At 45.4% G+C, this 24,087-nt stretch overlaps 1 protein-coding gene across 2 annotated transcripts in view; it reads right to left on the bottom strand.

Moving 5' to 3' along the window:
- The window catches only part of tyro3 (TYRO3 protein tyrosine kinase), a 101,459-nt gene that overhangs the window by 28,511 nt on the left and 48,861 nt on the right, over positions 1-24,087 (bottom strand). The window contains exons 8-9 of one of the 2 annotated variants that reach the window (XM_041213812.1): positions 20,646-20,791; positions 9,749-9,890 (exon numbers count right to left, since the gene is read on the bottom strand). In XM_041213812.1, the coding sequence (XP_041069746.1) occupies positions 9,749-9,890; positions 20,646-20,791 (288 nt within the window). The remainder of the gene's footprint in view (positions 1-9,748; positions 9,891-20,645; positions 20,792-24,087) is intronic. The other variant, XM_041213813.1, reaches the window with a different exon arrangement.

The following is a 24,087-nucleotide window of genomic DNA, read 5'->3' as shown; positions in this document are numbered from 1 at the left end:
TTAAGACACAGGCTGCAGAGTTTTGAAGGAGCTCAAGGGTATGAGGCAAAAACAGAAATAGCTGGAAAAACTTAGCAGGTCTGACAGCATCTGCAGAGAGGAAGACAGAGTTAATGTTTCGAGTCCATATGACTCATCATCAGAACTAAGGAAAATTATAATTGAGGTGAAATATAAGCTGTTTAAGGGGGGGTGAGACAGGTGGAGCTGGATAGAAGGCCAGTGATAGGTGGAGGAAAAGGAGAGATTGCCAAAGATGTCATAGACAAAAGGTCAAAGGGGTGTTGACGGTGGTGATATTAGCTAAAGGATGTGCTAGTGGTGACATTAAGGGTAGAAAGCAGGATGATCAAGTGACAGATACCCCTAGTAGGGGTGGGGTAGGGGGAAGGGATCGAAATAGGCTAAATGGTGGAGAAAAGACAATGGATGGAAATAAATTTAAAAATAATAATAGAAATAGGTGGGAAAAGAAAAATATATTAAAAAAATATATAAATTATTAGTAAAAAAGGGGATCGGAAAGGGGGTGGGGATGGAGGAGAAAGTTCATGATCTGAAGTTGTTGAACTCAATATTCAGTCGGAAGGCTGTAAAGTGCCTAGTCGGAAGATGAGGTGCTGTTCCTCCAGTTTGTGTTGAGCTTCGCTGGAACATTGCAGCAGGCCAAGGACAGACATGTGGGCATGAGAGCAGGGTGGTGTGTTGAAATGGCAAGCGACAGGGAGGTCTGGGTCATGCTTGCGGACAGACCTCAAGTGTATGAGGGTGAAGGATGGGGGGATGGCCAGGAGTAGATTGGAATAGCAGCAAATGAGCTGAGGCAGGGCAGAGTCAGGCAATGTTACAGAGGTGGAAATAGACGATCTGAGTAATTGTGTGAATATGTGGTCAGAAGCTCATCTTGGGGTCAAATTTGACACCAAAGTTGTAAACAGTCTGGTTCAGCTGCAGAAAGTTGCCAGGGAGAGGGATGGAGTTGGTAGCGAGGGAATGGAGTTTGTAAAATGGACCAAAGACAATGGCTTCAGACTTCCCATCATTTAATCGGAGGAATTTTCTGCCCACCGAGTACTGAATGTCAGATTAACAGTCTGACAACTCGGAAACTGTGGAGGTGCTGAGAGGTGGTGGTGAGGTAGAGCGGAGTATCCTCACTGTACCTGTGGAAACAGAAGCTCCTTTTTCAAATTACATCACCAAGTAGTGGGGGGGCACGTAGATGGAAGGAGGAGCACGTAGATGACAGGAGAGGTCCTTGGGGACACCAGGGGTAACGGTGCAGGAGCAGGAAGAGAAACAATTGCAAGTGATTCTCTGGCTACGACTGGATGCATAAGAATGAAATTAAACAAGTGTAATCCAACCATACTGGACAACAGTGGAACGGTGTTGGAGGAGGATGATGTGGTCAATGATAAGAACATGGGAACATAGAACGCAGAAGCAGCAGTAGGCCATTCATGTCAAAGGCTGCAGACTGGTTGAGAAGGTCAAGTAGGAAAAGTTAACCTTTGTCACGGTCACATGGGATTTCCTTTGTGAATTTGGTAAGAGCCGTTTCAGTACTATCACCTAATTGGAGGGATCCAAACATGGAGTTCCTGTAGAGATGGTCATGGATTTGAGAGGCAGCAGCAATGAATATGGAGAGGAAAGGGAGGTTGGGGATGGGGTGGTCGGCTGCAAGGACAGAGACAGTCAGGGGTAAGTTTTTTGAGGAGAGGGGTGATGAGAGCAGAGGCACAGAACCTGAGGAAGGACAATCATTCATAATACCAGCTAACATAGGGACCAGGAGGGGAGGTTGGATGGTCAGCAGTTTAGTGTGAATAGGGTTGAGGGAGCAGAAGGTGGGTCAAATGGACAAGATGAGCTCAGAGTGGCCATGAGTGAGGGAAAATAGGAGAAAATCTAGATAGGGAAAGATGCACATTCAGGAATAGGCTGGGAGGGAGGATTAAAGGAAGTTTGGCCGATTTGGTTAGTAGATGGAAGGGTTAGAAAATGATCTGTAGTAAAAAAAAGAAGCTGGGGATTATCTTTGCATTCCAGGACGATCCTGGATTGGTGAGCAATTTTAGCAGATGACTTCAGGACCCAGAAATGCTTTATGTGGTCTAGCCAGATCTGGCGATGAACAGCAAAACGAATTGTCTGCCATATCTGTTGAAGTCTGATTCCCTTGAACTTAAGAGAGCCAAGGTGTGGGCCATACCAGGAGAAATGGCCAGGGTTAGAGAGAGGTACGGTTTTAATGGGCCGAGGACATTGGAGGTGGTGCTGAGAGTGCAGTTGAGCAACACAGGCGGTTTGAGAGAAAGAGCCAAAAAGAATACACAGTAAGGGAGAGAGAGAAAAAGGCACGTTTACATTAGGAGAAAGAAAGAAAAACACACAGAAAGGAGAGGATTGTTGTATGATGTTGTATGTGCCTGCACACAATGTAACGGTGCTCAGCAGAGCAAGAGTTAATGTGCAACTGGAGAATAGCACTATCCACTGTATGATGTATAGAGTCACGTGGTAATAGACGCAGAGAACAATCTAGAGAGAACACTCTGGAAGCAGACTGAATGAAAGTAACAGCATCGTGCATGACAGTAACCTGGAGTCCGTAAATAGTTAAAGATTAACAATAAAGGGATTAACTAATGTTTAACTATACAAGTCTCAAGATCTCATCATTGAGGCATCTAAGAACCCATATTACAACAAGAGCTGTACTCAAAAAGGAGAGAGGAGTCAAAGACACACAAACCTGAGATAAAGAGAAATGCAGACAGAAAGGAAAGAATGAGAAAGATACGCACAAAGGGAGATGGAGAAACACACACAGAGAACAGGAAGGTTAAAGGGAAATGATAGAGAAATACACATAAAGGGAGAGGCTAGGAAATGGAGAGCAATGAAAGAAAGGGAAAGGCAGGTGGCCTGTGAAATTCATGGTAAATAGTAGGTTAAAGGGTATGTGGTAATAAGCATCATTAAATCATCACGCTATGTGCAAAAGTACAATTGGATAATGCCTCAAACTCACTCCTGGTTCTATTTCAGGTGACCAATGAGTGACTTCAAACCACATGCTGGGCAAACATTCTGACTGAAGTGCAAGAAGCTGAGAAATGTCTATTCCAACCCCCATGAAAAGCTGCTCCTGCTCCATCCGCTACAAAGTAAAGGAAAGGTTCATGCTGAGTGTCTGATATATATTCATCTCACACCTCAACAACATCATGCCCTCCCCAAAAGACATTCGAAAGACATTGTTTCCTATTTCTCGTAACAAGAATTAAGGCATTTTGCACTCACCAACCTAAAGTCAGAGCTAGGAATGGAACAGCACCCTTTTGATAAAATCCACATAGCGTTGATGTTGAATATTTCCATATGGCAAAGCTCCCTTGCCTTTAGACCAACAAAATAATTCAGCCTCAAAGGACAAGGCACTCCTGCAGGAAGGCTGCATCTCCATTCTTCAGAATAACTCTCCAGCGGCTGGTGTCAGCAAGATTGGAAGTTAGTGCCAAATGGACAGTTTCCCTCTGTCGATCTGTGTCTACAAGGAACTGGACTGAGATGAACCCAGATTTATTTCATATAAATTAGGACCATAAGATGTAGGAGCAGAAGTAGTCCATTTGGACCATCGAGTCTGCTCCTCCATTCAATGAGATCATGGCTGATCTGATAATCTTTAACTCCACTTTCCTGTCTTTCTCCATAACCCTGGATTCCCTTACTGATTAAAAATCAGTCAATCTCAGCCTTGAATATACTTAATGACCCAACCTCTACAGCCCTGTGGTAAAGAATTCCACAGATTAACAACCCCCTGATAGAAGAAATTCTTCCTCATCTCTGTCCTAAATGGGCGATCCCTCACTCTGAGATTATGCCTTCTGGTCCTATACTCCCACAAGGGGAAACAACCTCTCAGCTTCTACCCTGTCAAGCCCCCTAAGCATCTTCGATGTTTCAATAAGGTCGCCTCTCATTCTTCTAAACTCCAATGAGTAAAGGCCCAACCTACTCAACCTCTCCTCATAATAAAATCCCTCCATACCCAAGATCAACCTAGTGAACCTTCTCTGGACTGCCTCCAATGTCGGTATATCTTTCCTTAGATAAGGGGACCAAAATTGTTCACAGCATTCTAGATGTGGTTTAACTAGTGCCTTGTATAGTTTTAGCAAGGCTTCCCTATTTTTATACTCCATTCCCTTTGAAATAAAGGCCAATGTTCCATTTGCCTTACCTATTACCTGCTCAACTTGTATGCTAGCTTTTTGGGATTCATGCACAAGGACCCCCAAATCCCTCTGTGCTGCAGCTTTCTGCAGTCTTTCTCCATTTAAGTAATATTCAGCTCTTCCAAAGTGCATAACCTCACATTTTCCCACATTATATTCCATCTGCCACAATTTTGCCCACTCACTTAACCTGTCTATATCCCTCTGTAGACTCTTTGTGTCATCCTCACCACTTGCCTTCCCATTTATCTTTGTGTTATCCACAAACTTGGTGACAGTACGTTCATTTCTCTCATCCAAGTCATTAATAAATACTGTAAATTAATTGTGGCCCCAGCACTGATCCCTGTGGCACTCCACTTGTTACAGGTTGCCAACCTGAAAATGCCCTCCCCGTACCCCAACACTCTGTCTTCTATTAGTTAGCCAGTCATCTATCCATGTTAATATACAACCCCTAACACAATGGGTTTTTATCTTATTAAGTAGCTTTATGTGTGGTATCTTATCAAACGCCTTTTGGAAATCCAAATATATTACATCTACTGGTTCTCTTTTATCTATCCTGCTTGTTACCTCCTCAAAGAATTCCAATAAACTTATCAGGTATGATTTCCCCATCATGAAGCCATGCTAACTCTGCTTGATTAGATTATGTATTTCTAATTGCTCTGCTATTACATCCTTTATAATAGACTCTAACATTTTCCCAATGACAGAATCTTCATAGATAGCAGAAGAGGAGAGTTTCATACTATTAGTTGGGCTAGATTAGATTCCAACTTCTAACTCACTCCCATGTGTCCGTGAGAAGCTTAGAACCATAGAAAGTATACAGCACAGAAAGAGGCCACTTGGCCCATCGTGTCTGCACCCGTCGAATATCAAGCCACCCAGCCTAGTCCCACTTTCCAGCATTGCCCTGTAGGTTACGGCACTTGAGGTGCATATCCAGACACCTTTAAAATGAGCTGAGGGTTTCTGTCTCTACTTCCCTTTCAGGCAGTGAGTTCCTGATCCTCACAACCCCCTGGATGAAAACGTTTTCCTCATCTCCCCTCTAATCTTTCTATCATTCACTTTAAATCAATGTCCCCTAGTCACTGACCTCTCTGTTAAAGTAAATAGGCTCTTCACATCCATTCTATCCAGGACTCTTACATTTTACACATCTCAATCAAATCTCCCCTCAGCCTCCTCTGTTCCAAGGAGAACAACGCCAGTCTATCCAATCTTTCCTCATAGCTGCAATTTTCCAGTCCTGGAACATCCTTGTAAATCTCCTCTGTACCCTCTCTCATGCAATTACATCCTCTCTGTAATGAGGTGACCAGAACTGGACGAAGTACTCAAGTTGTGGCCAAACTAATGTTTTATATCATTCCAGCATAACCTCCCTGGACTTATATTCTGTGCTACAGTTAATAAATGAAAGGATTCCATATGACTTCTTAACCACCTTATCAATCTGTCCTGCTACCTTCAGGCATCTGTGGACATTCACTCCTAGGTCCCTCACTTCCTCTACACCTCTCAGTATCCTCCCATTTACTGTGTAATCCTCTGCTGTGTTTGACCTCCCCAAATGCATCACCTTACACTTCTCTGGGTTAAATTCCATTTGCCACTTTTCTGCCCATCTGACCTGTCCATTATTGTAGATATAATAGATATAACCATTATTGTAGATATAAACCATCCCCTCAGCTCACAATTAAGGGTATTATAACCTGGTGTTTTACAGTAATTAACACGCCTAACTGCAAACAAGTATTCAGATTAAAATATTTCTGATTATTCCACAGCAAACAGCATTAAACATGATGATAGCTAAGTGATTTGGTCCAGTCAATAAGTGTACTGAAACCTACAGATTTGGAAGGACCCACATTTGATTTCCAATCTGTGCTGATTCACTCAAAGTAAAGCCTATAGTATTTCAATAGCTCTAGGCTTACCCTAGACTTGGGAGCAGTAAATCAATCAGCCAGGGTCTGCTCCTAACCCCCTCTGCACCCAGCCCCTTGCTGAAAAGTCTCTGTGTGCCTGGACATAAAGTTAAGACCAGTTTGGCAGAAGTGATACACCCCATGATCCACTAGTCTATAATACTCGGCTGTGTTCACACTGTGTGGTCACTTATTTAACATACCGTAGGGCAGAATTTCCCAGTCGGCGTGCGGGGGTGGGACCCGCACACCGACACGTAAAATGATGCAGGGTGACGTTGGGCGTGCTTCCTGACGTCACCATGCGTCATTTAGATTTTCAGTTCAGTGGGCGCGCAGCCAAATCGGCTGCTTGCCCGCCAAACTGTCAAAGGCCTATTGAGGCCTGTGAATTAGCTAATTGACGTGGTTGTCAGGGTTGCCCGTCCAACACGGGAAGGCGAAGAGCCCAGGCGGCCTTCCAAAAAAGCATGAAACCTCATCCACGGGCAGGATGAGGTTTCATGAGGGATTTAAAATGTTCGGAAAATTTTTAAGTAAAAGTAATGGACATGTCCCAGCTCATATGACAGTGTCACATGAGGGGACGTGTCAGGAAAATTTTTTCATACCCTCAATAAATTTTTATAAGTTCAACCGATCTCCCTGAGGCAGCACTTTGCCTCAGTGAGATGTGCGAGTCCTTCAGCGTGTATGCGTGAAAGAGACCAGCTCAGGAATTCCACCCCCCCCCCACCCACCCCCCCCCAACCCCCCTGCCCGCACAGGGAGTGCATAGCGCTTCCGGGCAGATGTCACGCTGGGTGGCTCACCCATGTAAAATGGCAGCGTGCCCTCCCCCATTGGGAATCCACCCACTCCCTCACAGCCCCCCTGATGGGGGCAAAATGCTGCCCATAGTTTTACACGGAACTGCAACCTCATATTTCCTTCAGAAGAGGAGGGAGGAATTTTCAAGTTCAAAAGCGAGGAGTTATACTAAACGTTAATTAATCAATGGTTAGGCCGCAACTGTGGCACTGTGCTTAATCTGGGCACCATGTTTTAGTAAGGATGGCAGGACCTTAGAAAGAGTGCAGAGGAGATTCATTGGAATGGAAGCAAGGCTGAGGAACTTCAGTAAAGTGGGATGACTGGATAAACTGGTTCCACCAGCAGGAGGGTTGGTAACCAGAGAACACAGATTTAAAATAATTGGTACAAGAGCCAGAGGGAGATGAGGAGAATTAGTTGTATGCAGCGAGTTGCTGTCATCTGGACTGCACTGCCTGAAAGCTTAGGGGAAATAAGATTCAATAAGTAACTTTCGAAAAAGAATATAAATACAAAAGCAAAATATCGCAGATGCTGGAAGTCTGAAATAAAGACAGAAAATGTTGGAAATACTCAGCAGGTCAGGGAGCATGTGCCACGAGAAACAAAGTTAACATTTCCAGTCAATGACTCATCAGATTTGTTCTGATGAAAGGTTATCACCCTGAAACATTAACTCTGTTTCTCTCCACGGATGCTGCTTAACCTGCTGAGTATTTCACGCAGTTCTTGTTTTTTTTGAAGAGGAGTGATTTGCAGGACTTTTAGGAAAGATAGGGGAATTCAACTATTTGGATATCTCTTCCAAAGAGCCTGTACATGCACCATGAGCAGAAAGGCCACCTTCTGTGCTCTACGATGAGTGGGGAGGGGGTGAGAAACTGAACATTAATTCCCTGGCGACAAGTCCTAACCAGTCTATGTGAGCAACTTAAATCATAGAACCATAGAACACTACAGCAGGGAAAACAGGCCATTCGGCCCTTCTAGTCTGTGCCGAAATATTATTCCGCTAATCCCATTGACCTGCACCCAGTCTATAACCCTCCAGACCTCTCCAATCCATGTATCTATCCAATTTATTCTCAAAACTTAAGAGTGAGCCCGCATTTACCACGTCAGATGGTAGCTCGTTCCACACTCTCACCACTCTCTGAGTGAAGAAGTTCCCCCTAATTTTCTCTCTAAACCTTTCCCTTTTCACCCTAAAGCCATGTCCTCTCGTGTTTATCTCTCCTAATCTAAGTGGAAAGAACCTATTCGCGTTTACTCTGTCCATACCCCTCATAATTTTGTAAACTTCTATCAAATCTCCCCTCATCCTTCTACGCTCCAAGGAACAAAGTCCTAACCTGCTTAATCTTTCCCTGTAACTCAACTCCTTAAGACCTGGCAACATCCTAGTAAATCTTCTCTGCAATCTTTCAATCTTACTGATATCCTTCCTGTAGTTAGGTGACCAGAACTGCACACAATACTCCAAAGTTGGCCTCACCAATGTCTTATACAACCTCACCATAACATCCCAACTCCTATACTCAATACTTTGATTTATGAAGGCCAGTATGCCAAAAGCTTTTTTTACAACCCTGTCTACCTGTGACGCCACTTTCAGGGAATTATGTATCTGAACTCCCAGATCCCTTTGTTCCTCCGCACTCCTCAGTGCCCTACCATTTACTGTGTATATCTTACTTTGGTTTGTCCTTCCAAAATGCAACACCTCACACTTTTCTGCATTAAATTCCATCTGCCATTTTCTGGCCCATTTTTCCAGTTGGTCCAGATCTCTCTGCAAGCTTTGAAAGCCTTCCTCGCTGTCCACAACGCCGCCAATCTTAATGTCATCAGCAAACTTGCTGATCCAATTTACCACATTATCATCCAAATCATTGCTATAGACAACAAACAACAATGGTCCCAGCACAGATCCCTGAGGCACACCTCTAGTCACAGACCTCCAGTCTGAGAAGCAATCATCTGCTACCACTCTCTGTCTTCTCCCACAGAGCCAATTTCGAATCCAGTTTACAACCTCTCCATGGATACCAAGTGTCTGAACCTTCTGAACTAACCTCCCATGTGGGACCTTGTCAAAGACCTTACTAAAGTCCATGTAGACAACATCCACAGCCTTTCCTTCATCTACTTTCTTGGTAACCTCGAAAAACTCTACAAGTTTCGTTCAACACGACCTACCACGCACAAAGCCATGCTGACTATCCTTAATCAGCCCTTGGCTGTCCAAATAATTGTATATCTGATCTCTCAGAACACCTTCCAATAACTTACCTACTACTGACTTCAGGCTCACTGGCCTGTAATTACCTGGTTTATTTTTGGAACATTTTTTAAACAACGGAACAACATGAGCTACCCTCCAATCCTCCGACACCTCACCCGTGGCTAAGGACATTTTAAATATTTCTGCCAGGGCCCCTGAAATTTCTACACTAGTTTCCCTCAAGGTCCCGAGGGAATATCATGTCAGGCCCGGGGGATTTATCTACCTTTATTCGCTGTAAGGCACCAAGCACCTCCACTTCTTTAATCTCTATATGTTCCATGATGCTACTTCCTTCCTTATACACTATGCCAGTTTCCTGAGTAAATACCGATGCAAAAAAACTGTTTAAGATTTCCCCCATCTCATGAGGCTTCCTCAGAAGCTGTAGTGTGATTTATATATTAGTTTGCAGGTTCATCCAATTGTACGAGAGAAGCCTCATTCACCTTGTCCCTGGGCTAACAGAAGCACAGGTGCACTCCATGGGCCCCGGCCACCTGCAGTCTGCGCACAGACCCGAAATGAATGCTTCTCAGAGGGATCGAAGGGGTGTAGGACAGCCTGGGTTCCCGTATCGACCGTGATCTCCTGCGAAGCAACACAAAGTCTCTCATTATTCTGTGATGCAAAAAGGGTGCTTTGTAAACAGACCATAAAAGGTTCATGAGCAACCATGACACATCAAAGCTTAAATGAAGCTCCATGCAGAACACAATGTCCTGCTACAGTGTTTAATCATACATGGACATCATCTCATCACAATACCTCAGAGACTGCCCTGCTCAAAGCATTTCAGTCTCCTTGGAGACTATATTGGTATTATTCACAAAGCCCTGCAGCCCTTCCAGTTCTCAAAAGCTCCCTTATTCCTGTTGCATACTGAAATTAATTTAGCTTCTCAATGTGTCCTCCTGCCCCAGGCCAATTGGTTAATCAATGATCAGTATTAGCGATAGAAACACCAAATACACAGCATTTCTGTCCAGCATGTGTGAGAGGGAAGTTCAGTTAATTTTCGGTATGGGTCTTTCAACCTCAATGAAGAAAAATGAAATTTGCATCTTTCAAATTGGGGCTGTTACTTTACTACCTGCCTGCAGATTTCAAATGTAGGTGGTTTGTAATTTTAATCTCAACTATTATTGGCCCCAAATAATGGAGATTGCAGATCAGAGCATGGATATAAACCGTAGGGTGGATTAAAATGGAGATTGGTGCTGGAAGGATGAGTGTTCAACACGGAGATTAGTGAAGGGAGGATGGTGTTAAATATGGACTGGGTCAGAATGGAGATTAGTAATGGAAGGACATGCATCAAATGTGGACTCGACTGGAAATGGTACAGGGTACTGCTGCACCGGAGTGCAACCTTAAATGGAGTGCTGGAGTTTGGTGAGTTGAGGAAATCTTAAATCTCTTTCTAAAGTCTAATATTGTTTGTATTTAACATTTAATGGAAAGTACTGTATAAATTCTAAATCTCATCCAGGGGCCCAAGCAGGTAGATAGAACCTCAAAGATAATAATCTGTGGATTATTACCTGAGCCACATGCAAATTGGTATAGGGCAAATAAGATTGGAGAAGTGAATGCCTGGCTCAAGGACTGGTGTGGGAAAAGTGGGTTCTGGTTCATGGGGCTGCAGCACCAGTACTGGGGAAAGTGGGTCTGTACCTTTGGGACAGCCTACACCTGAACCATGCTGGGGCTGGTGTTCTAGCGAGTTGCCTAACTAGGGAAGTGGAGAGGGTTTTAAACTAAATAGTGGGGGCAAAGGATCAAATTTGGGAAGATGTGGTAAAACATAGAGTGGAGACAAGGGGTGGATTTTCCAGCCCCGACCACTGCCGGGATTGTCCCGATCCCGCCGAAGGTCAATGGACATTTGGCTGGGCTGCTGAATCTCCCACGTAAGTCCTGCCATGGCAGGACTGGAAAATCTCAGTCAAGGCAAGAGAGAAAGGTACTAGTATAGAAAATGATAAACTGACCATGACACGAAGGGACAGTGAGGACAAATCTAAGAGTAAATCAATAAATAAGGCTAGATGTTGCAAAATTAACAAAAGGACAAAACTAAAGGCTCTGATTCTGCATGCGCATAGCATTTGAAACAAACACAGATGAAGTTATAGCACGAATAGAAATAACTAAGTATGATCTGATAGCCATTATAGAGACAAGGCTACAGGATGAATAGAATGGAACCTGAATATTGAAGGTACATGACGTTTAGAAAGGACAGGAAACTGGGTAAAGGTGGAAGGATGGCTCTGTTAATTAATGATGGTATTAGTACATTAGAGAGGGATGACCAAAGTTCAGAAAACCATGGACAGAATTTTACTCTCGATGGGTGGGTGTGCGCCCAATGCGAGCGAGCGTAAAATGACGGGCAAGCGTCCCGATGTCTTCACGCACTCACGTGATATTTCGGTCGGTGAGCGGGTGTGCACACACGGGAGTGGACAGCACATCCGCCGACAATTAAGCGGCTTATTAAGGCCCTTAATCAATTAATTCAGTCGAATTTTTCACTGCCCACCCAACCGTTCGGTTGGCAAAAAGGCCAAGCAGCTGTTGCATTTTTGGCGAAACCTCATCCACGGGCGGGATGAGGTTTCGACCAATGATTTTAAAAAAGTAAAAACTCTTAACACTCATGTTTAACATGTCCCTGCTCATGTGACAGAGTCGCATGAGGGGACATGTTTTCATTATTTTTAATATCTTTATCTTTATTGCTAAAAATCTTCAGCTTCTTGAGGCAGCTCTGTGCCTCAGAGAGCTTTTACTGTGAGCACCCCCATTCATGCACACACTTCCACCCACCCCCACCCCAGCAGTGCAGCAGCGCGTGTTTCATGCTGGCTGGCTGTTAATTGGCCAGTCAGCGTGAAATCTATGTCGGTGCCCAATCGGGGGCGGCAGTCACTTTGTGACAGCGGGCTGCCCCTACCCGACGAGGGCAAAATTCTGCCCCAGGGTGTAGAAGCGGTTTGGGTTGAGATGAGAAATGATAAAGGCAAGAAGTCACTTGTGGGAGTGGTGTACAGGCCCCCTAATTGTAATTATACGGTAGGACAGAGTACAAAGGAAGAGATAATGGGAGCTTGTCAGAACAATACGGTGATAATCATGGGAGATTTTAATCCACATATAGTCTAGAAAAATTAGATGGGTAAAGGTAGCCTAGATGAGGAATTCATAGAATGTTTTTGGGATAATTTCTTAGAACAGCACATTCTGCAGACAAGCAGAGAGCAGGCTATACCAGACCTGGTATTGTGCAACGAGATAGGATTGGTTAATAACTTCATAGTGAAGGCTCCCTAGGTAGCAGCGATCATAATGGGGAGAACTTTCCCCATGTCGGGTGGGGTGTGCAGGAGCGGGAGCAGGTGGTCACTGACCCGATCGCTGCCAGCGATCAGGACCGCACCACCATTTTACACAGGCGGGCCAATTAAGGTCTGCCCAGCGTGTTTGCCGAATCCCAGGGACGGCTGGAGTGGGTGGGCGGAGGCGGATTGGCAATCACTGCCGGGTCGATTGGCGACACAGCGACCTGTTTAAAGGCTAAGCTGCAGCCACTCCAAGGCTGCTGTACATGGCCAGAGGTCGGGGCCGAGGCACATCGAGGCTAGCCATGCAGGAGGGTAGGGTGGGTAGTCACTGTGCGCCCAGGTTTTCAGACGAGTGCATTGCTGCCCTCCTCGAGGAAGTGGCAGCACAGCGGGAGGTGCTCATCCCTGAGGATGGGAGGAAGAGACCACCCCACTTGACCAAATATGCATGGGAGGAGGTTGTGGAGGTCGTGAGCTCCGACGTGGTGCGGTGCTCATGGACCCAGTACCGCAAGCGCTTCAACAACCTGCTGCGCACAGGAAGGGCGAGTTGCATGTTGGCATCGTTCAGTTCACCCATCATGTAAGCTTCTCCCTTCCCCCTCCGGCGCCCCACCCATGTCTGAGTGGCCGTTTTGAGCAGGAGGCCCTCGACTTGGAGAGGCGCCATGCACCCAGATCCACCGGAGCCAGAAAGGATGTGGTTCCACAGGCAGGTATGTGTGGCCAGCACTCACGTCACCAGTAGTCTCCCAGCATCCAGGGCAGTGCTGATTGTTCAGTGAGTGACGTAACCAACATGGCTCGCCCATTGCACGTGGAATGATCCGGGGAACAGGCAGGTACATTGACATTGCCCGCAGGCCAACTGATCGAATTTCCTTACTCTTCCTTTCAGCATCATCGGCACGGCCGGGATCCGGAGTAGCAGGGGCCCCTCTGACACCTGAGGGCCATGAAGTCTCAACATCACCAGCGTCGCACCATCTCTGCCAGGCAGGCACCAGCACAGATACTAGCGCCTCGGTGGGCATATCTTCGGCTAGTGTCCCGGATCACAGTGGTGAGGGCATTTCACAGTCACTGGAGGAGCTGGCAGAGACAGAGAGTGCCCATGGCACCAGCAGTTGGAAGACTGCAGGGACCCAGGCACATGCTCAGTCCGTCACTGATGATGAGCCTCTGGAGTCGTCGGCGATGCAGCCAACTGATGAGATGCAGCCGGGTGTGCGGGTATATCTGGTGGAGATACATGAGGCTCTGCTTGGCTTAGTATCAGTGGTGGAGGAGTCTACGCAGACTGTAGCCGGTGCATTGAGCCTCTTGGGTGAGCATCAAGCTTTCTCCATGGAGAGAGTGGCGAGTCTCATGGAGAGGCAGCTCCAGGGACAGGATCAGGGGTTCCTGGAGTGCGCTCGGACCTGCAGTCCCTCATAGGGGCATTGATCTTATGTAGTCAGTGCCCGTGTGGGTGGTGGTTTGGGCACCAGGTATCCCACCTCGGTGCCCATCTAACTACGGTGAGCAGGGAGGGCCAAACGGACCTCATGTCGGCAAAGCAGCTGCCTGTCGTTTCTGCTGGCGCCTCTCAGGGCGGTCTGGGTGAGGGCGGCAGCTCCTCCACCCCTCTGCCAGTGACCACGGCACTCAATGAGGCTGCAACGACTGGGGAGATGACAGCTGCGGAGCTGGAAGCTCCCTCCCAGGCGGGTCCATCACAGGCTTGATGGGCTAGAGGACGTCCGCCAAGATCATCGAGGCCACCAGGACATCAGAGAGAGCAGGCTGTCTCAGATGCCAGTGCCAGTGAGGGGGCAACACAAAGATGTAGCACCCACAAGTATAAAATGAAGGCACCTTAGGCACACCCTGTGTTCATCACTGGTGGTTTTTTTGTTGGCCCCCCTATGAGTTCCTTCTGATTGTGTGTAAAGTGCAACACCATTTTATTTCTGTTATGTCAAGAGACTTTTGTTACAGTATTAAATTTATGTCATCTAAAATGGCTGGGGGTACCTCTTTTCTTGGGCAGGTGCATGGATTCTTGAGATTTGATGAGTGATTTGTTTGCCATTGACATTTATTGACTGGGCCCATCATCAATGCTCCTATCCAGACAGATTTTGCGCTAAGGTCTCCAGGATGGAGGCAACAGGCCAGGCTTGTGTTGGAAATCCATATGTGCTGTGCTAGTTAAAGGTTCCTTGGATTAGAGTGGTCCCGGGTGTCCCTGCCTCCCTAGAGTATGCCCAGGTCAGCGTGTGCCCCCTCATCATTTCCCTGTGCGTTCTCATCCTCGGACTCACTGCTGGACTCATCGTGTTCAGCCGCACCCATTCCGTCTACACCTTCTTCGTCCACAGCGTTCCCCCCTTGTAGTGCAAGATTGTAGAGAGCGCAGCATGCAACCACTATCACCGAGACAGGATCTGGGGGCTATTGGAGTGCGCCCCCTGAGCGGTCCAGGCATCTGAAGCACATTTTGAGAAGATTGATGGTTCTCTCCACGACAGCCCTTGTGGTGCTCTGGCTCCTAATGTACCGCAGCTCAGCTTCTGTTGTTGGATGGCGGAGAGGCGTCATGAACCACCTTCTGAGGGGATAGCCCTTGTCACCCAGCAGCCATCCATCAAACCGAGCCAGAGCACTGAAGAGCCCTGGAACCTGCGAGAATCTGAGGACGTCGGGGTCGTGGGAGCCTTCTGAGTACCTTGCACAGACTTGTAGAATCAGTATCCTGTGATCACACACTATCTACACGTTCATGGAGTGGAAGCCCTTCCTGTTGACGAAGGCACCGGGCTCACCTGCTGGCGCCTTGATGGCCACATGTGTACAGTCTATAGCATCCTGGACACGGGGGAAGCCAGCAATGGCCATGAAGCCTCTGGTTCACTGTGCCTGACTTGCCTGGTCACAGCGGAAGTGGATGAAGATCAATGCCCGCCTGAACAGAGCATCTGTAACCTGCTTGACACAAGTGTGGACAGCTGATTGGGAGAGACTGCAAAGATCACTTACCGAGCCCTGGAAGGAGCCAGAGGCATAGAAGTTGAGGGCATCTGTGACCTTTAGAGCCAGGGGTATGGGGTGCCCACCCACAGAGTTAGCTGAGATCTCTGGACCAATCATCTGACAGATACTGTTGACTGTCCCCCTTGACAGACTGAGTCTCCTTCGGCATTGCACCTCAGACATATTGAGGTAGGTGCTTTGCCTTCTGTATACCCTGGCAGCAGGATAGTGGTGTTTTCTGTGGCCCCCTGCACCTTGGACTATCCCTTGGCTCTGCGCCCCTTGTGCCTGCACCTGGCCTCCCAAAGGTGGCTCTCCTGCAGGCTGAATGTACACTCCTGGCCTCCTCCCCCTTCTAGCCCTCCATTCCTCCTCAGATGAGGCGCCTCCAGTGGAGAGATCACCTCCCATTCCCCTGCGCAGGGAGGCTTCCTGAAACCTACAGGCCCCAAAACAAATCCTCACTGAAAAGTGCTGACCTGAAGGTAATGGGTGCAGTCCAAGCAGCTGATATGCATTTGCAACTTTTCCACCTCACACAGGCAAGTTTCACTAACTTCTGAGCAGTAACTTTTAAATGTCTGGATTTGCAAATCCACTGAGCCCTCTTCTCCCGCCCGTGGTTGAGCATCAGGCAAATTTCTGATACCCGTCTGCCCGTTGCAACCGTGCAATGAGCCGAAGATCACACGGGTACCTTAAAATCCAGGTCAGTTGGAGCCTCAAGGGCCTTAAGTGGCCAGTTAATTAATGGCAGCCGCACAATGAACATTGTTGTGCGCCCGCCCACCGAAATATCACGATGGTGCACGGTGATGTCAGGACGCAAGCCCGACATCACCGCACATCATTTTACGCATCGGTATGTGGGTCCTGCACCCACACCCCGCTCGTCAACAGAAAACTTCTGCCCAATACAATTGAATTTAACATTCAGTTTGAGGGAGAGAAGAGTGGGTCCAAGACTAATATTTTAAACTTAAAAAAGGGCAATGATAAGTGCATGAAAGCAGAGCTAAATGAGGTTGAGGGCTAGGTCAATAGAGATGCAGTGGCAGATATTTAAAGGGATATTTCAGAATACAGAGAATATATACATTCCAGTGAGAAAGAAAAGTTCCAAGGGGAGGACCCACCATCCATGGTTAGCTGAAAAAGTTAAGCACAGTATCAAACTTAAAGGAAAAGCATATAATTGTGCAAAGATGGCTGGAAGGTCAGAAGATTGTACAGAATTTAAGGAACAGCAAAGAATGGCAAAAAGATTAATAAGGAGGGAAAAATTAGAGTACGAGACAAAGCTAGCTAGAAATATAAAAACTTTTAGTAAAAGTTTCTATAAATACTTGAATAAGAAGAGTTAACAAAATGAGCATTGATCCTATAGAAAGTGAGTCTGGGGAATTAATAATGGAAATTAAGGAGATGGCAGATGAATTGAGCGAGTATTTTGTATCAGTCTTCACCATGGAGGACACAAGTAACATCCCAGAAATGGCTGTAAATCAAGAGTTGGAAGGGAGGGAGGAACTCCGGTAAATTGCAATCACTAGGGAAGTGGCACTTCGCAAATTGTTGGAGCTGTAGGTTGACAAGGCCCTGGGTCCTGATGAACTTCATCCTAGGGTCTAAAAGATGTGGCTAATGAGATAGTTGATGCGTTGGTTTTAATTTCTCTAAAATCCCCTAGATTCAGGGGAGGCTCCATGAGATTGGAAGATAGCAAATGTAACTCATTTATTCAAAAATGGACACAGAAAGCAGAAAGCTACAGGCCAATTATCTTAACATCTGACATAGGGAAAATGTTAAGAGCTATTATTAAAGGTGTTATGGCAGGGCACTTAGAAAAATTCAAGGCAAAATGACACAGCCAACATGGTTGTGTGAAAGGGAAATCATGTTTAACCAATTTATTGGAGGTCTTTGAAAGATTCACATGTGCTGTGGATAAAGGGGAGCCAGTGGATGTACTGTACTTAGATTTCCAGAAGGCATTCGATTAGGTGGCACATCAAAGGTTATTGTGGAAGATAAAAACTCATGGTGTAGGGGGTAACATAATGGCATGGATAGGAGATTGTCTAGCTAACAGGGAGCAGAGAGTAGGCATAAATGGATCTTTTTTCTGGCTGACAGGATGTGACGAGAGGTATGCCACAGGGATCAGTGCTGGGGCCTCAACTTTTTACAATTTATATAAATGACTTGGATGAAAGGACCAAAGGAATGGTGGCTAAATTTGCTGATGACACAAAGATAGGTAGGAAAGCAAGTTGTGAAGAGGACACAAAGAGGCTACAAAGGGATAAAGATAGGCTGTGATTGGGCAAAGGTCTGGCAAATGGAGTATGATGTGAGAAAATATGAAATTGTCCATTTTTGCAGGAAGAACAAGAAAGCTTAGTATCTAAATGGTGAGAGATTGCAGAGCTCTGAGATGCAGAGTGATCTGGAGATCCTATTGCATGAATCGCAGAAGGCTAGTACGCAGGTACAGCAAATAATTAGAAAAGCATTGTTTATTGTGAGGGGAATTGAATACAAAAGTAAGGAGGTTATGCTTCAGTTGTATAGGACAATGGTGAGATCACATTTGGAGCACCGTGTACTGTATTGGTCTCTTTATTTAGTGAAGCATGTAAATACATTAGAAGCAGTTCAGAGAAGGGGTACTTGGCTGATACCAGGAATGGGTGGGTTGTCTTATGAGGAAAGGTTGGACAGGCTAGGCTTGTATCCACTGGAGTTTAGAAGAGTAATTGAAACATTTAGGATCCTGAGGGGTCTTGACATGGTGGATGTGGAGAGGATGTTTCCTCTTGTGAGAGAATCTAGAACTAGGGGTCAATGTTTAAAAATAAGGGTTGCTCATTTAAGACAGATCTCAGGAGAATTTTTTTTCTTAGAGAGTAGTGAGTCTTTGGAATTCCCTTCCTCAAAAGACAGTGGGAGCAGAGTCTGAATAGGTTTAAGACAGAGGTAGATAGATTCTTGATAAACAGGGAGGTGAAAGATTATCAGGGGTAGGCAGGACGTTACAATCAGATTAGCCATGAATTGAATGGTGGAGTGGGCTCCAGTGACCAATTGGCCTACTCCTGCTCCTAATTCGTATGTTTATATGTTCGTATGTTCATACACACTAGGTTATACTGGGACAATGTGGATAATCTCATGTTCAATCAAATACTCCAATGTTGATTTTTGTACGGGTTAGGAGGAGTGTTACTCCAACTCAAAATCTGGCTGTCCCAGATTCAGAGCGCTGGTGAGACATAGCACAGACTGGACCACCTTTAAGTCCTTTCCATCCAGCGTTTCCAGGTCATGGTCAGGATTGAATAAAGGCAGAGTGAAGCAGTGTCTATACTATCTCCTCAGATCACTCCCGGTTCATTTGGAGTATAGGTCGCAGGTCCTTTAATTTATCTAAACAGTGCAGCTCCACCCGCTCTCAGAAAAATGCTTCAATTAAATGAAGGAGAGGCTTTACTGACAAAATAACCATCCTAATTATCTCTCTGAGGAGACTAGCAATTTAATATTAATCAATGCCAAATTATGGACAATTTTACTTTGTCTACCCAATCATACATGTAACTAGATGGAAACTGTTTCAGAGTCAGTCACTACAGCCAGTACAGAAGGGACATATTGGGCAGATCTAAAGAAAAAGTTCTTTATCCCACTGATTAGGATATAGAGAGTACAGTAGCATATTTATAGGGTATGATAGCATAGTGGTTGTATTACCGGACAAGTAATCTAGAGGCCTGGATGAATATTTCAGAGACATGAATTCAAATCCAACCACGGCAGCTGCGGAATTTTAATTTGATTAAATAAATATGGAAGAAACAAAACTAGTTTCAGTGATGGTAACCATCAGATTGTTGTGAGCTTGCATCTGGTTCACTCATTTCCTTACCCAGTCTGGCCTACATGTGAATCGGGACCAACAGCAATGTGGTTGGTTCTTAACTGCCCTTTGAAATGGCCTAGTGAGCCACTCAGCTGAATTCAAGAAGCAGGTGCACCAGTTCTTCTCAAAGGTGATTAGGGATGCGCAATAAATACTGGTCTTCGTGGTGACGCATCCATCCCATGAGTGAATAAAAAACAGGAGTGCCAGAATCCTTGGCATATTCCTGGTTCCAATGAGTTGGTTCATTTTTATGAGATGCAGGGTTTTGGAGGGAGGGAAGGGAGATCTTCCCATATATTATTGTCCAGTCTGTGCATGGAAGAGCTTCCTATTTTTTATTTGTCCATTGCTTAGAGCCTAGGCAACTGAAAGTGTGGCTGCTAATGGTGAAGCGATTAAAATTGGGGATTCTCAAAAGCTTAGAATATCTCAGAGGTTGTGGGGCTGGGGGAGATTGAAGAGATAGCAAGAGACAGGCAAGGCCATGTGGGGATTTAAAAACCAGGATGACAATTTTAAAAATTAGGTTCTTTGGCTGGGAAAGAAAAAGATTGAGCAAATGTTAACAAAAACACACACAAGACAATGGTGATATGTGGTTTAATTGAGTTTAGGGAGAAGAATGGATTGGGAATAAAAGCAAAAAGCAAATGGGGGGATGGTGGAAAAGAAGGGTCAGTAGAGAGAAAGAAACAAAGCCATAAAGGAGACAAGGACAGTCTAAAAACAGAAAGGCAACAAGCCTTGGAAAACATCTGGGGTCTTCAAAAAAGTAGCAGTTGCAGAGGGCGAGGGGAAACCCAAATATGTTCCTGGAGATTACTGCTGCTGGGCTCAGATTTTCTGAGGCAATGGAATTGGAAGACAAGATGGGAGGACCATATCACAATGACAGTAAAGCTTGGCTCCACTGTGTTGCCTATGGTGAGAAGCAAGTATTAGTTATTGAGTTTTCCAGGCATTGTCCAGGAATGTGACACAGGAAGACAATAGGAAATGTACACAGTCACAATACTTTTCATTTATCATAATGGAGGACGTTTTATAAACCACCACCTTCTTTTCCTCCTGCCTGCTCCACTCCACGATGTATCCGAGTAGAATGCCATGTACATCCCAAGCTGCCACATCATACCACCATATCACCAATGATGATCCATTGTAGAAGTAACTCACATTCCTTGGTGGTGCACTTGGAGCTATGATAGAAACAGGCCATGTGTCAATGGAGATACCACCTTCATAACTATAAGATGCAATTTCAAAAAGTCTTTGGAACAGCATATGGCAACTGCCATTAGGCAGTTAGTTTAATATCTGGTGCCAAGCTGTAGTACTTCTCTGTTTCCCACACTATTTTCTCTGCTGTGATTGGACACCAGATCCTAAGAAGTGATACCCCATGAACCCACTGACCTCAATACCAGGACCGACACACATCGCCATCCACTTCTCCCATACAGGCAGTGGCATACACCAGTCATACTAATGTGCTGAATACCCAGGTATTGACCCAAGTGCATGGTTGGTATCCCTGCTATGGACATGGTCCCAGATCCATGATGCAGACACAAAGGCCAATCTGGTGCCACAAAATACAAGTACCACAATTCTGAAGCCATAGGTCTGATACTGGCACTGATACAGCTATACTGACATACCCCAACACTTGACACCTGACCATCACTTTCGTATGCATAGAAATCATCAAAATATTCCACTTTATTGGATTTCCACTAGGTTTCTCTCTATTTCCTTTCTATTAACTCCTATCCTCATGGAGTTAACCTTTACGGTGTTGAGACTATGTAGTTAGGATATAGACTATGTGCCTTCCATTGCCCTAGAACTAGGGTTCACTATTTAAAAATAAGGGGTCGCCCATTTAAAACAGAGATGAGGCAAAATTTTTTCACTCAGAGGGTTGTGAGTCTTTGGAACTCTCTTCCTGAAAAGGTGTTGGAAGCAGAGCCTTTGAATATTTTTAAGGCAGTGATGGATAGATTCTTGGTAAGCAAGGGGATGAAAGGTTATCGGGGGTAAGGTAGGGTGCAGATTTGTGGTTACTACCAGATCAGCCATGATCTTATTAAATGCGGAGCAGGCAAGGGGTTGAATGGCTTATTCCTGCTCTTTGTTCATATGTTCGTATGTGTATATGTTCGTATGCTCTGGAGCATACTGGGAACAAAGCACCATACAATTCAGCATGTCTGGCTATTCCATGTTGGCATTCTGTCCACATGGATTTCCTTCTCCATCCATTTCTGCAGTCAGGACTCTGTCAACATGGATTCTATTCATCATCAATTCCCAGATATGGGATACACACTCCATTGATTCAACCCATAGTACATTCCTAATTTTAGAATGGAAATTCCACAGTTTCCAGACCTGCCCATTGCCATAGACAGCATGTGGACACCATGACATTCATCACCACAACTTTTCCCAGGATGTAGGTCTATAGTTTCCAGTTCTCCTGATAATTTCCATACTTAGAATCATAGAAGCAGAGAATAGCCCACAACAGAAGAAGGCTATTCAGCCCATCGAGTCTGTGCTGGCTCTTTCAAAGGGAAATCGATCTCAGCATTGACCCAGTTTCCTGCAATGTTTTTCTCCTTGAAATATTTATCCAATTCCTTTTTGAAGGCTACAGTTAATTTCTATCCTCCACCAGATCAGGCAGCGCATTCCAAATCCAAACCATTCGTTATGTTAAAAAGGTTTATCTCATGTCGCCTGGTTCTTTTGCCAATCACCTTAAATCTGTACCTTCTGTTTATAGCCACTGGAAACAGGATCCCTTTATTTACTACATCAAAACCCGTTCATGATTTTGAATTCCTTTATCAAATCTCCACTAAGGATGTAGTCTTCATAGCAAATCTTTGCAATCTAAGCAGTATTTTTTATTCTTTCATGGGAGTATCAGAATTTGTTGCCCATCCCTAATTGCCCTTGAACTAAGTGAGATCAGTTTGCTAGACCAATGTACTCTGGGTGGGGGGCTTCAATGTCCATCACCAAGAGAGGCTTGGTAGCACCACAAATGACCGAGTCCTAAAGGACACAGCTGCTAGACTGGGACTTCGGCAGGTGGTGAGGGAACCAACAAAATGGAAAAACCTACGTGACCTTGCTATCACCAATCTACCTGTCGCAGATGCATCTGTCCATGACAGTTTTGGTAGGCCACTGCACAGTCCTTGTGGAGACAAAGTCCCATCTTCACACTGAGGACACCCTCCATCATACTGTGTAGCACTACCACCGTGCTAAATGGGATAGATTTCAAACAGATCTAGCAACTAAAGACTGGGCATCCATGAGGCACTGTGGACATCAGCAGCAGAATTGTACTCGAACACAATCTGTAACCTCATGGCTCGGCCTATCCCCCACTCTACCATTACCATTAAGCCAGGGGATCAACCCTGGTTCAATGAAGAGTGCAGGGGGTATGTCAGGAGCAGCACCAGGCATACCTAAAAACGAGATGTCAACCTGGTGAAACTACAACACAGGACACTTGCATGTTAAACAATGGAAGCAGCATGCAATAGACATGCTGCTAAGTGATCCTACAGCTAACAGATCAGATCTAAGCTCTGCAGTCCTGCCACACCCAGTTGTGAATTGTGGTGGACAATTAAACAACTAACAGAAGGAGATGGCTCCACAAGTATCCCCATCCTCAATGGTGGGGGAGCCCAGCAAATCAGGGCAAAAGACAAGGCTGAAGCATAGGTAACAATCTTCAGTCGAAAGTGCCAAGTGGATGATCCATCTCAGCCTCCTCTTGAGGTCCCCAACATCTCAGATGGCAGTCTTCAGACAATTTGGTTCACTCCATGTGATTTCAAGAAATGCTGAAGGCACTGGATACTGCAAATGCTATCGACCCTGACAATATTCCGGCAATAGTACTGAAGATATGTGCTCCAGAACAAGCCACACCCCTAGCCAAGTTGTTCCAATACAGCTACAACACTCGTATCTACTCAACAATGAGGAAAATTGCCCAAGTGTGTCCTGTACACAAAAAGCAGGACAAATCCAATGTGGTCAACCATAGCCCATTAGCCTACTCTCAATCGTCAGCAAAGTGATGGAAACTGTTGTTGACAGTGCTATCAAGCAGCACTTACTCAACAATAACCTACTCACTGACACTCAGTTTGGGTTCCGCCAGGGCCACTGAACTCCTGACCTCATTACAGCCTTGGTCAAACATGGACATAAGAGCTGAACTCCAGAGGTGAGGTGACAGTGACTGGCCTTGACATCAAGATAGCATTTGACTGAGTGTGGAATCAAGGAGCCCTAGCAAAACTGGAGTCAATGGGAATCAGGGGGAAAGCTCTTTGCTGGTTTGAGTCATCCAAAACACAAAGGAAGATGGTGTGGTTGTTGAAGATCAATCATCTCAGCACCATTTGCTACTCCTCAGATACTGAAGCAGTCCATGTCCAAATACAGCAAGACCTGG

This window comes from Carcharodon carcharias, chromosome 20 (genome assembly GCF_017639515.1).
Source record: "Carcharodon carcharias isolate sCarCar2 chromosome 20, sCarCar2.pri, whole genome shotgun sequence".
Classification (NCBI taxonomy): domain Eukaryota; kingdom Metazoa; phylum Chordata; class Chondrichthyes; order Lamniformes; family Lamnidae; genus Carcharodon; species Carcharodon carcharias.
Note: the sequence above shows the minus strand (reverse complement) of the source record. Positions and strands in the feature narration are given on the sequence as shown.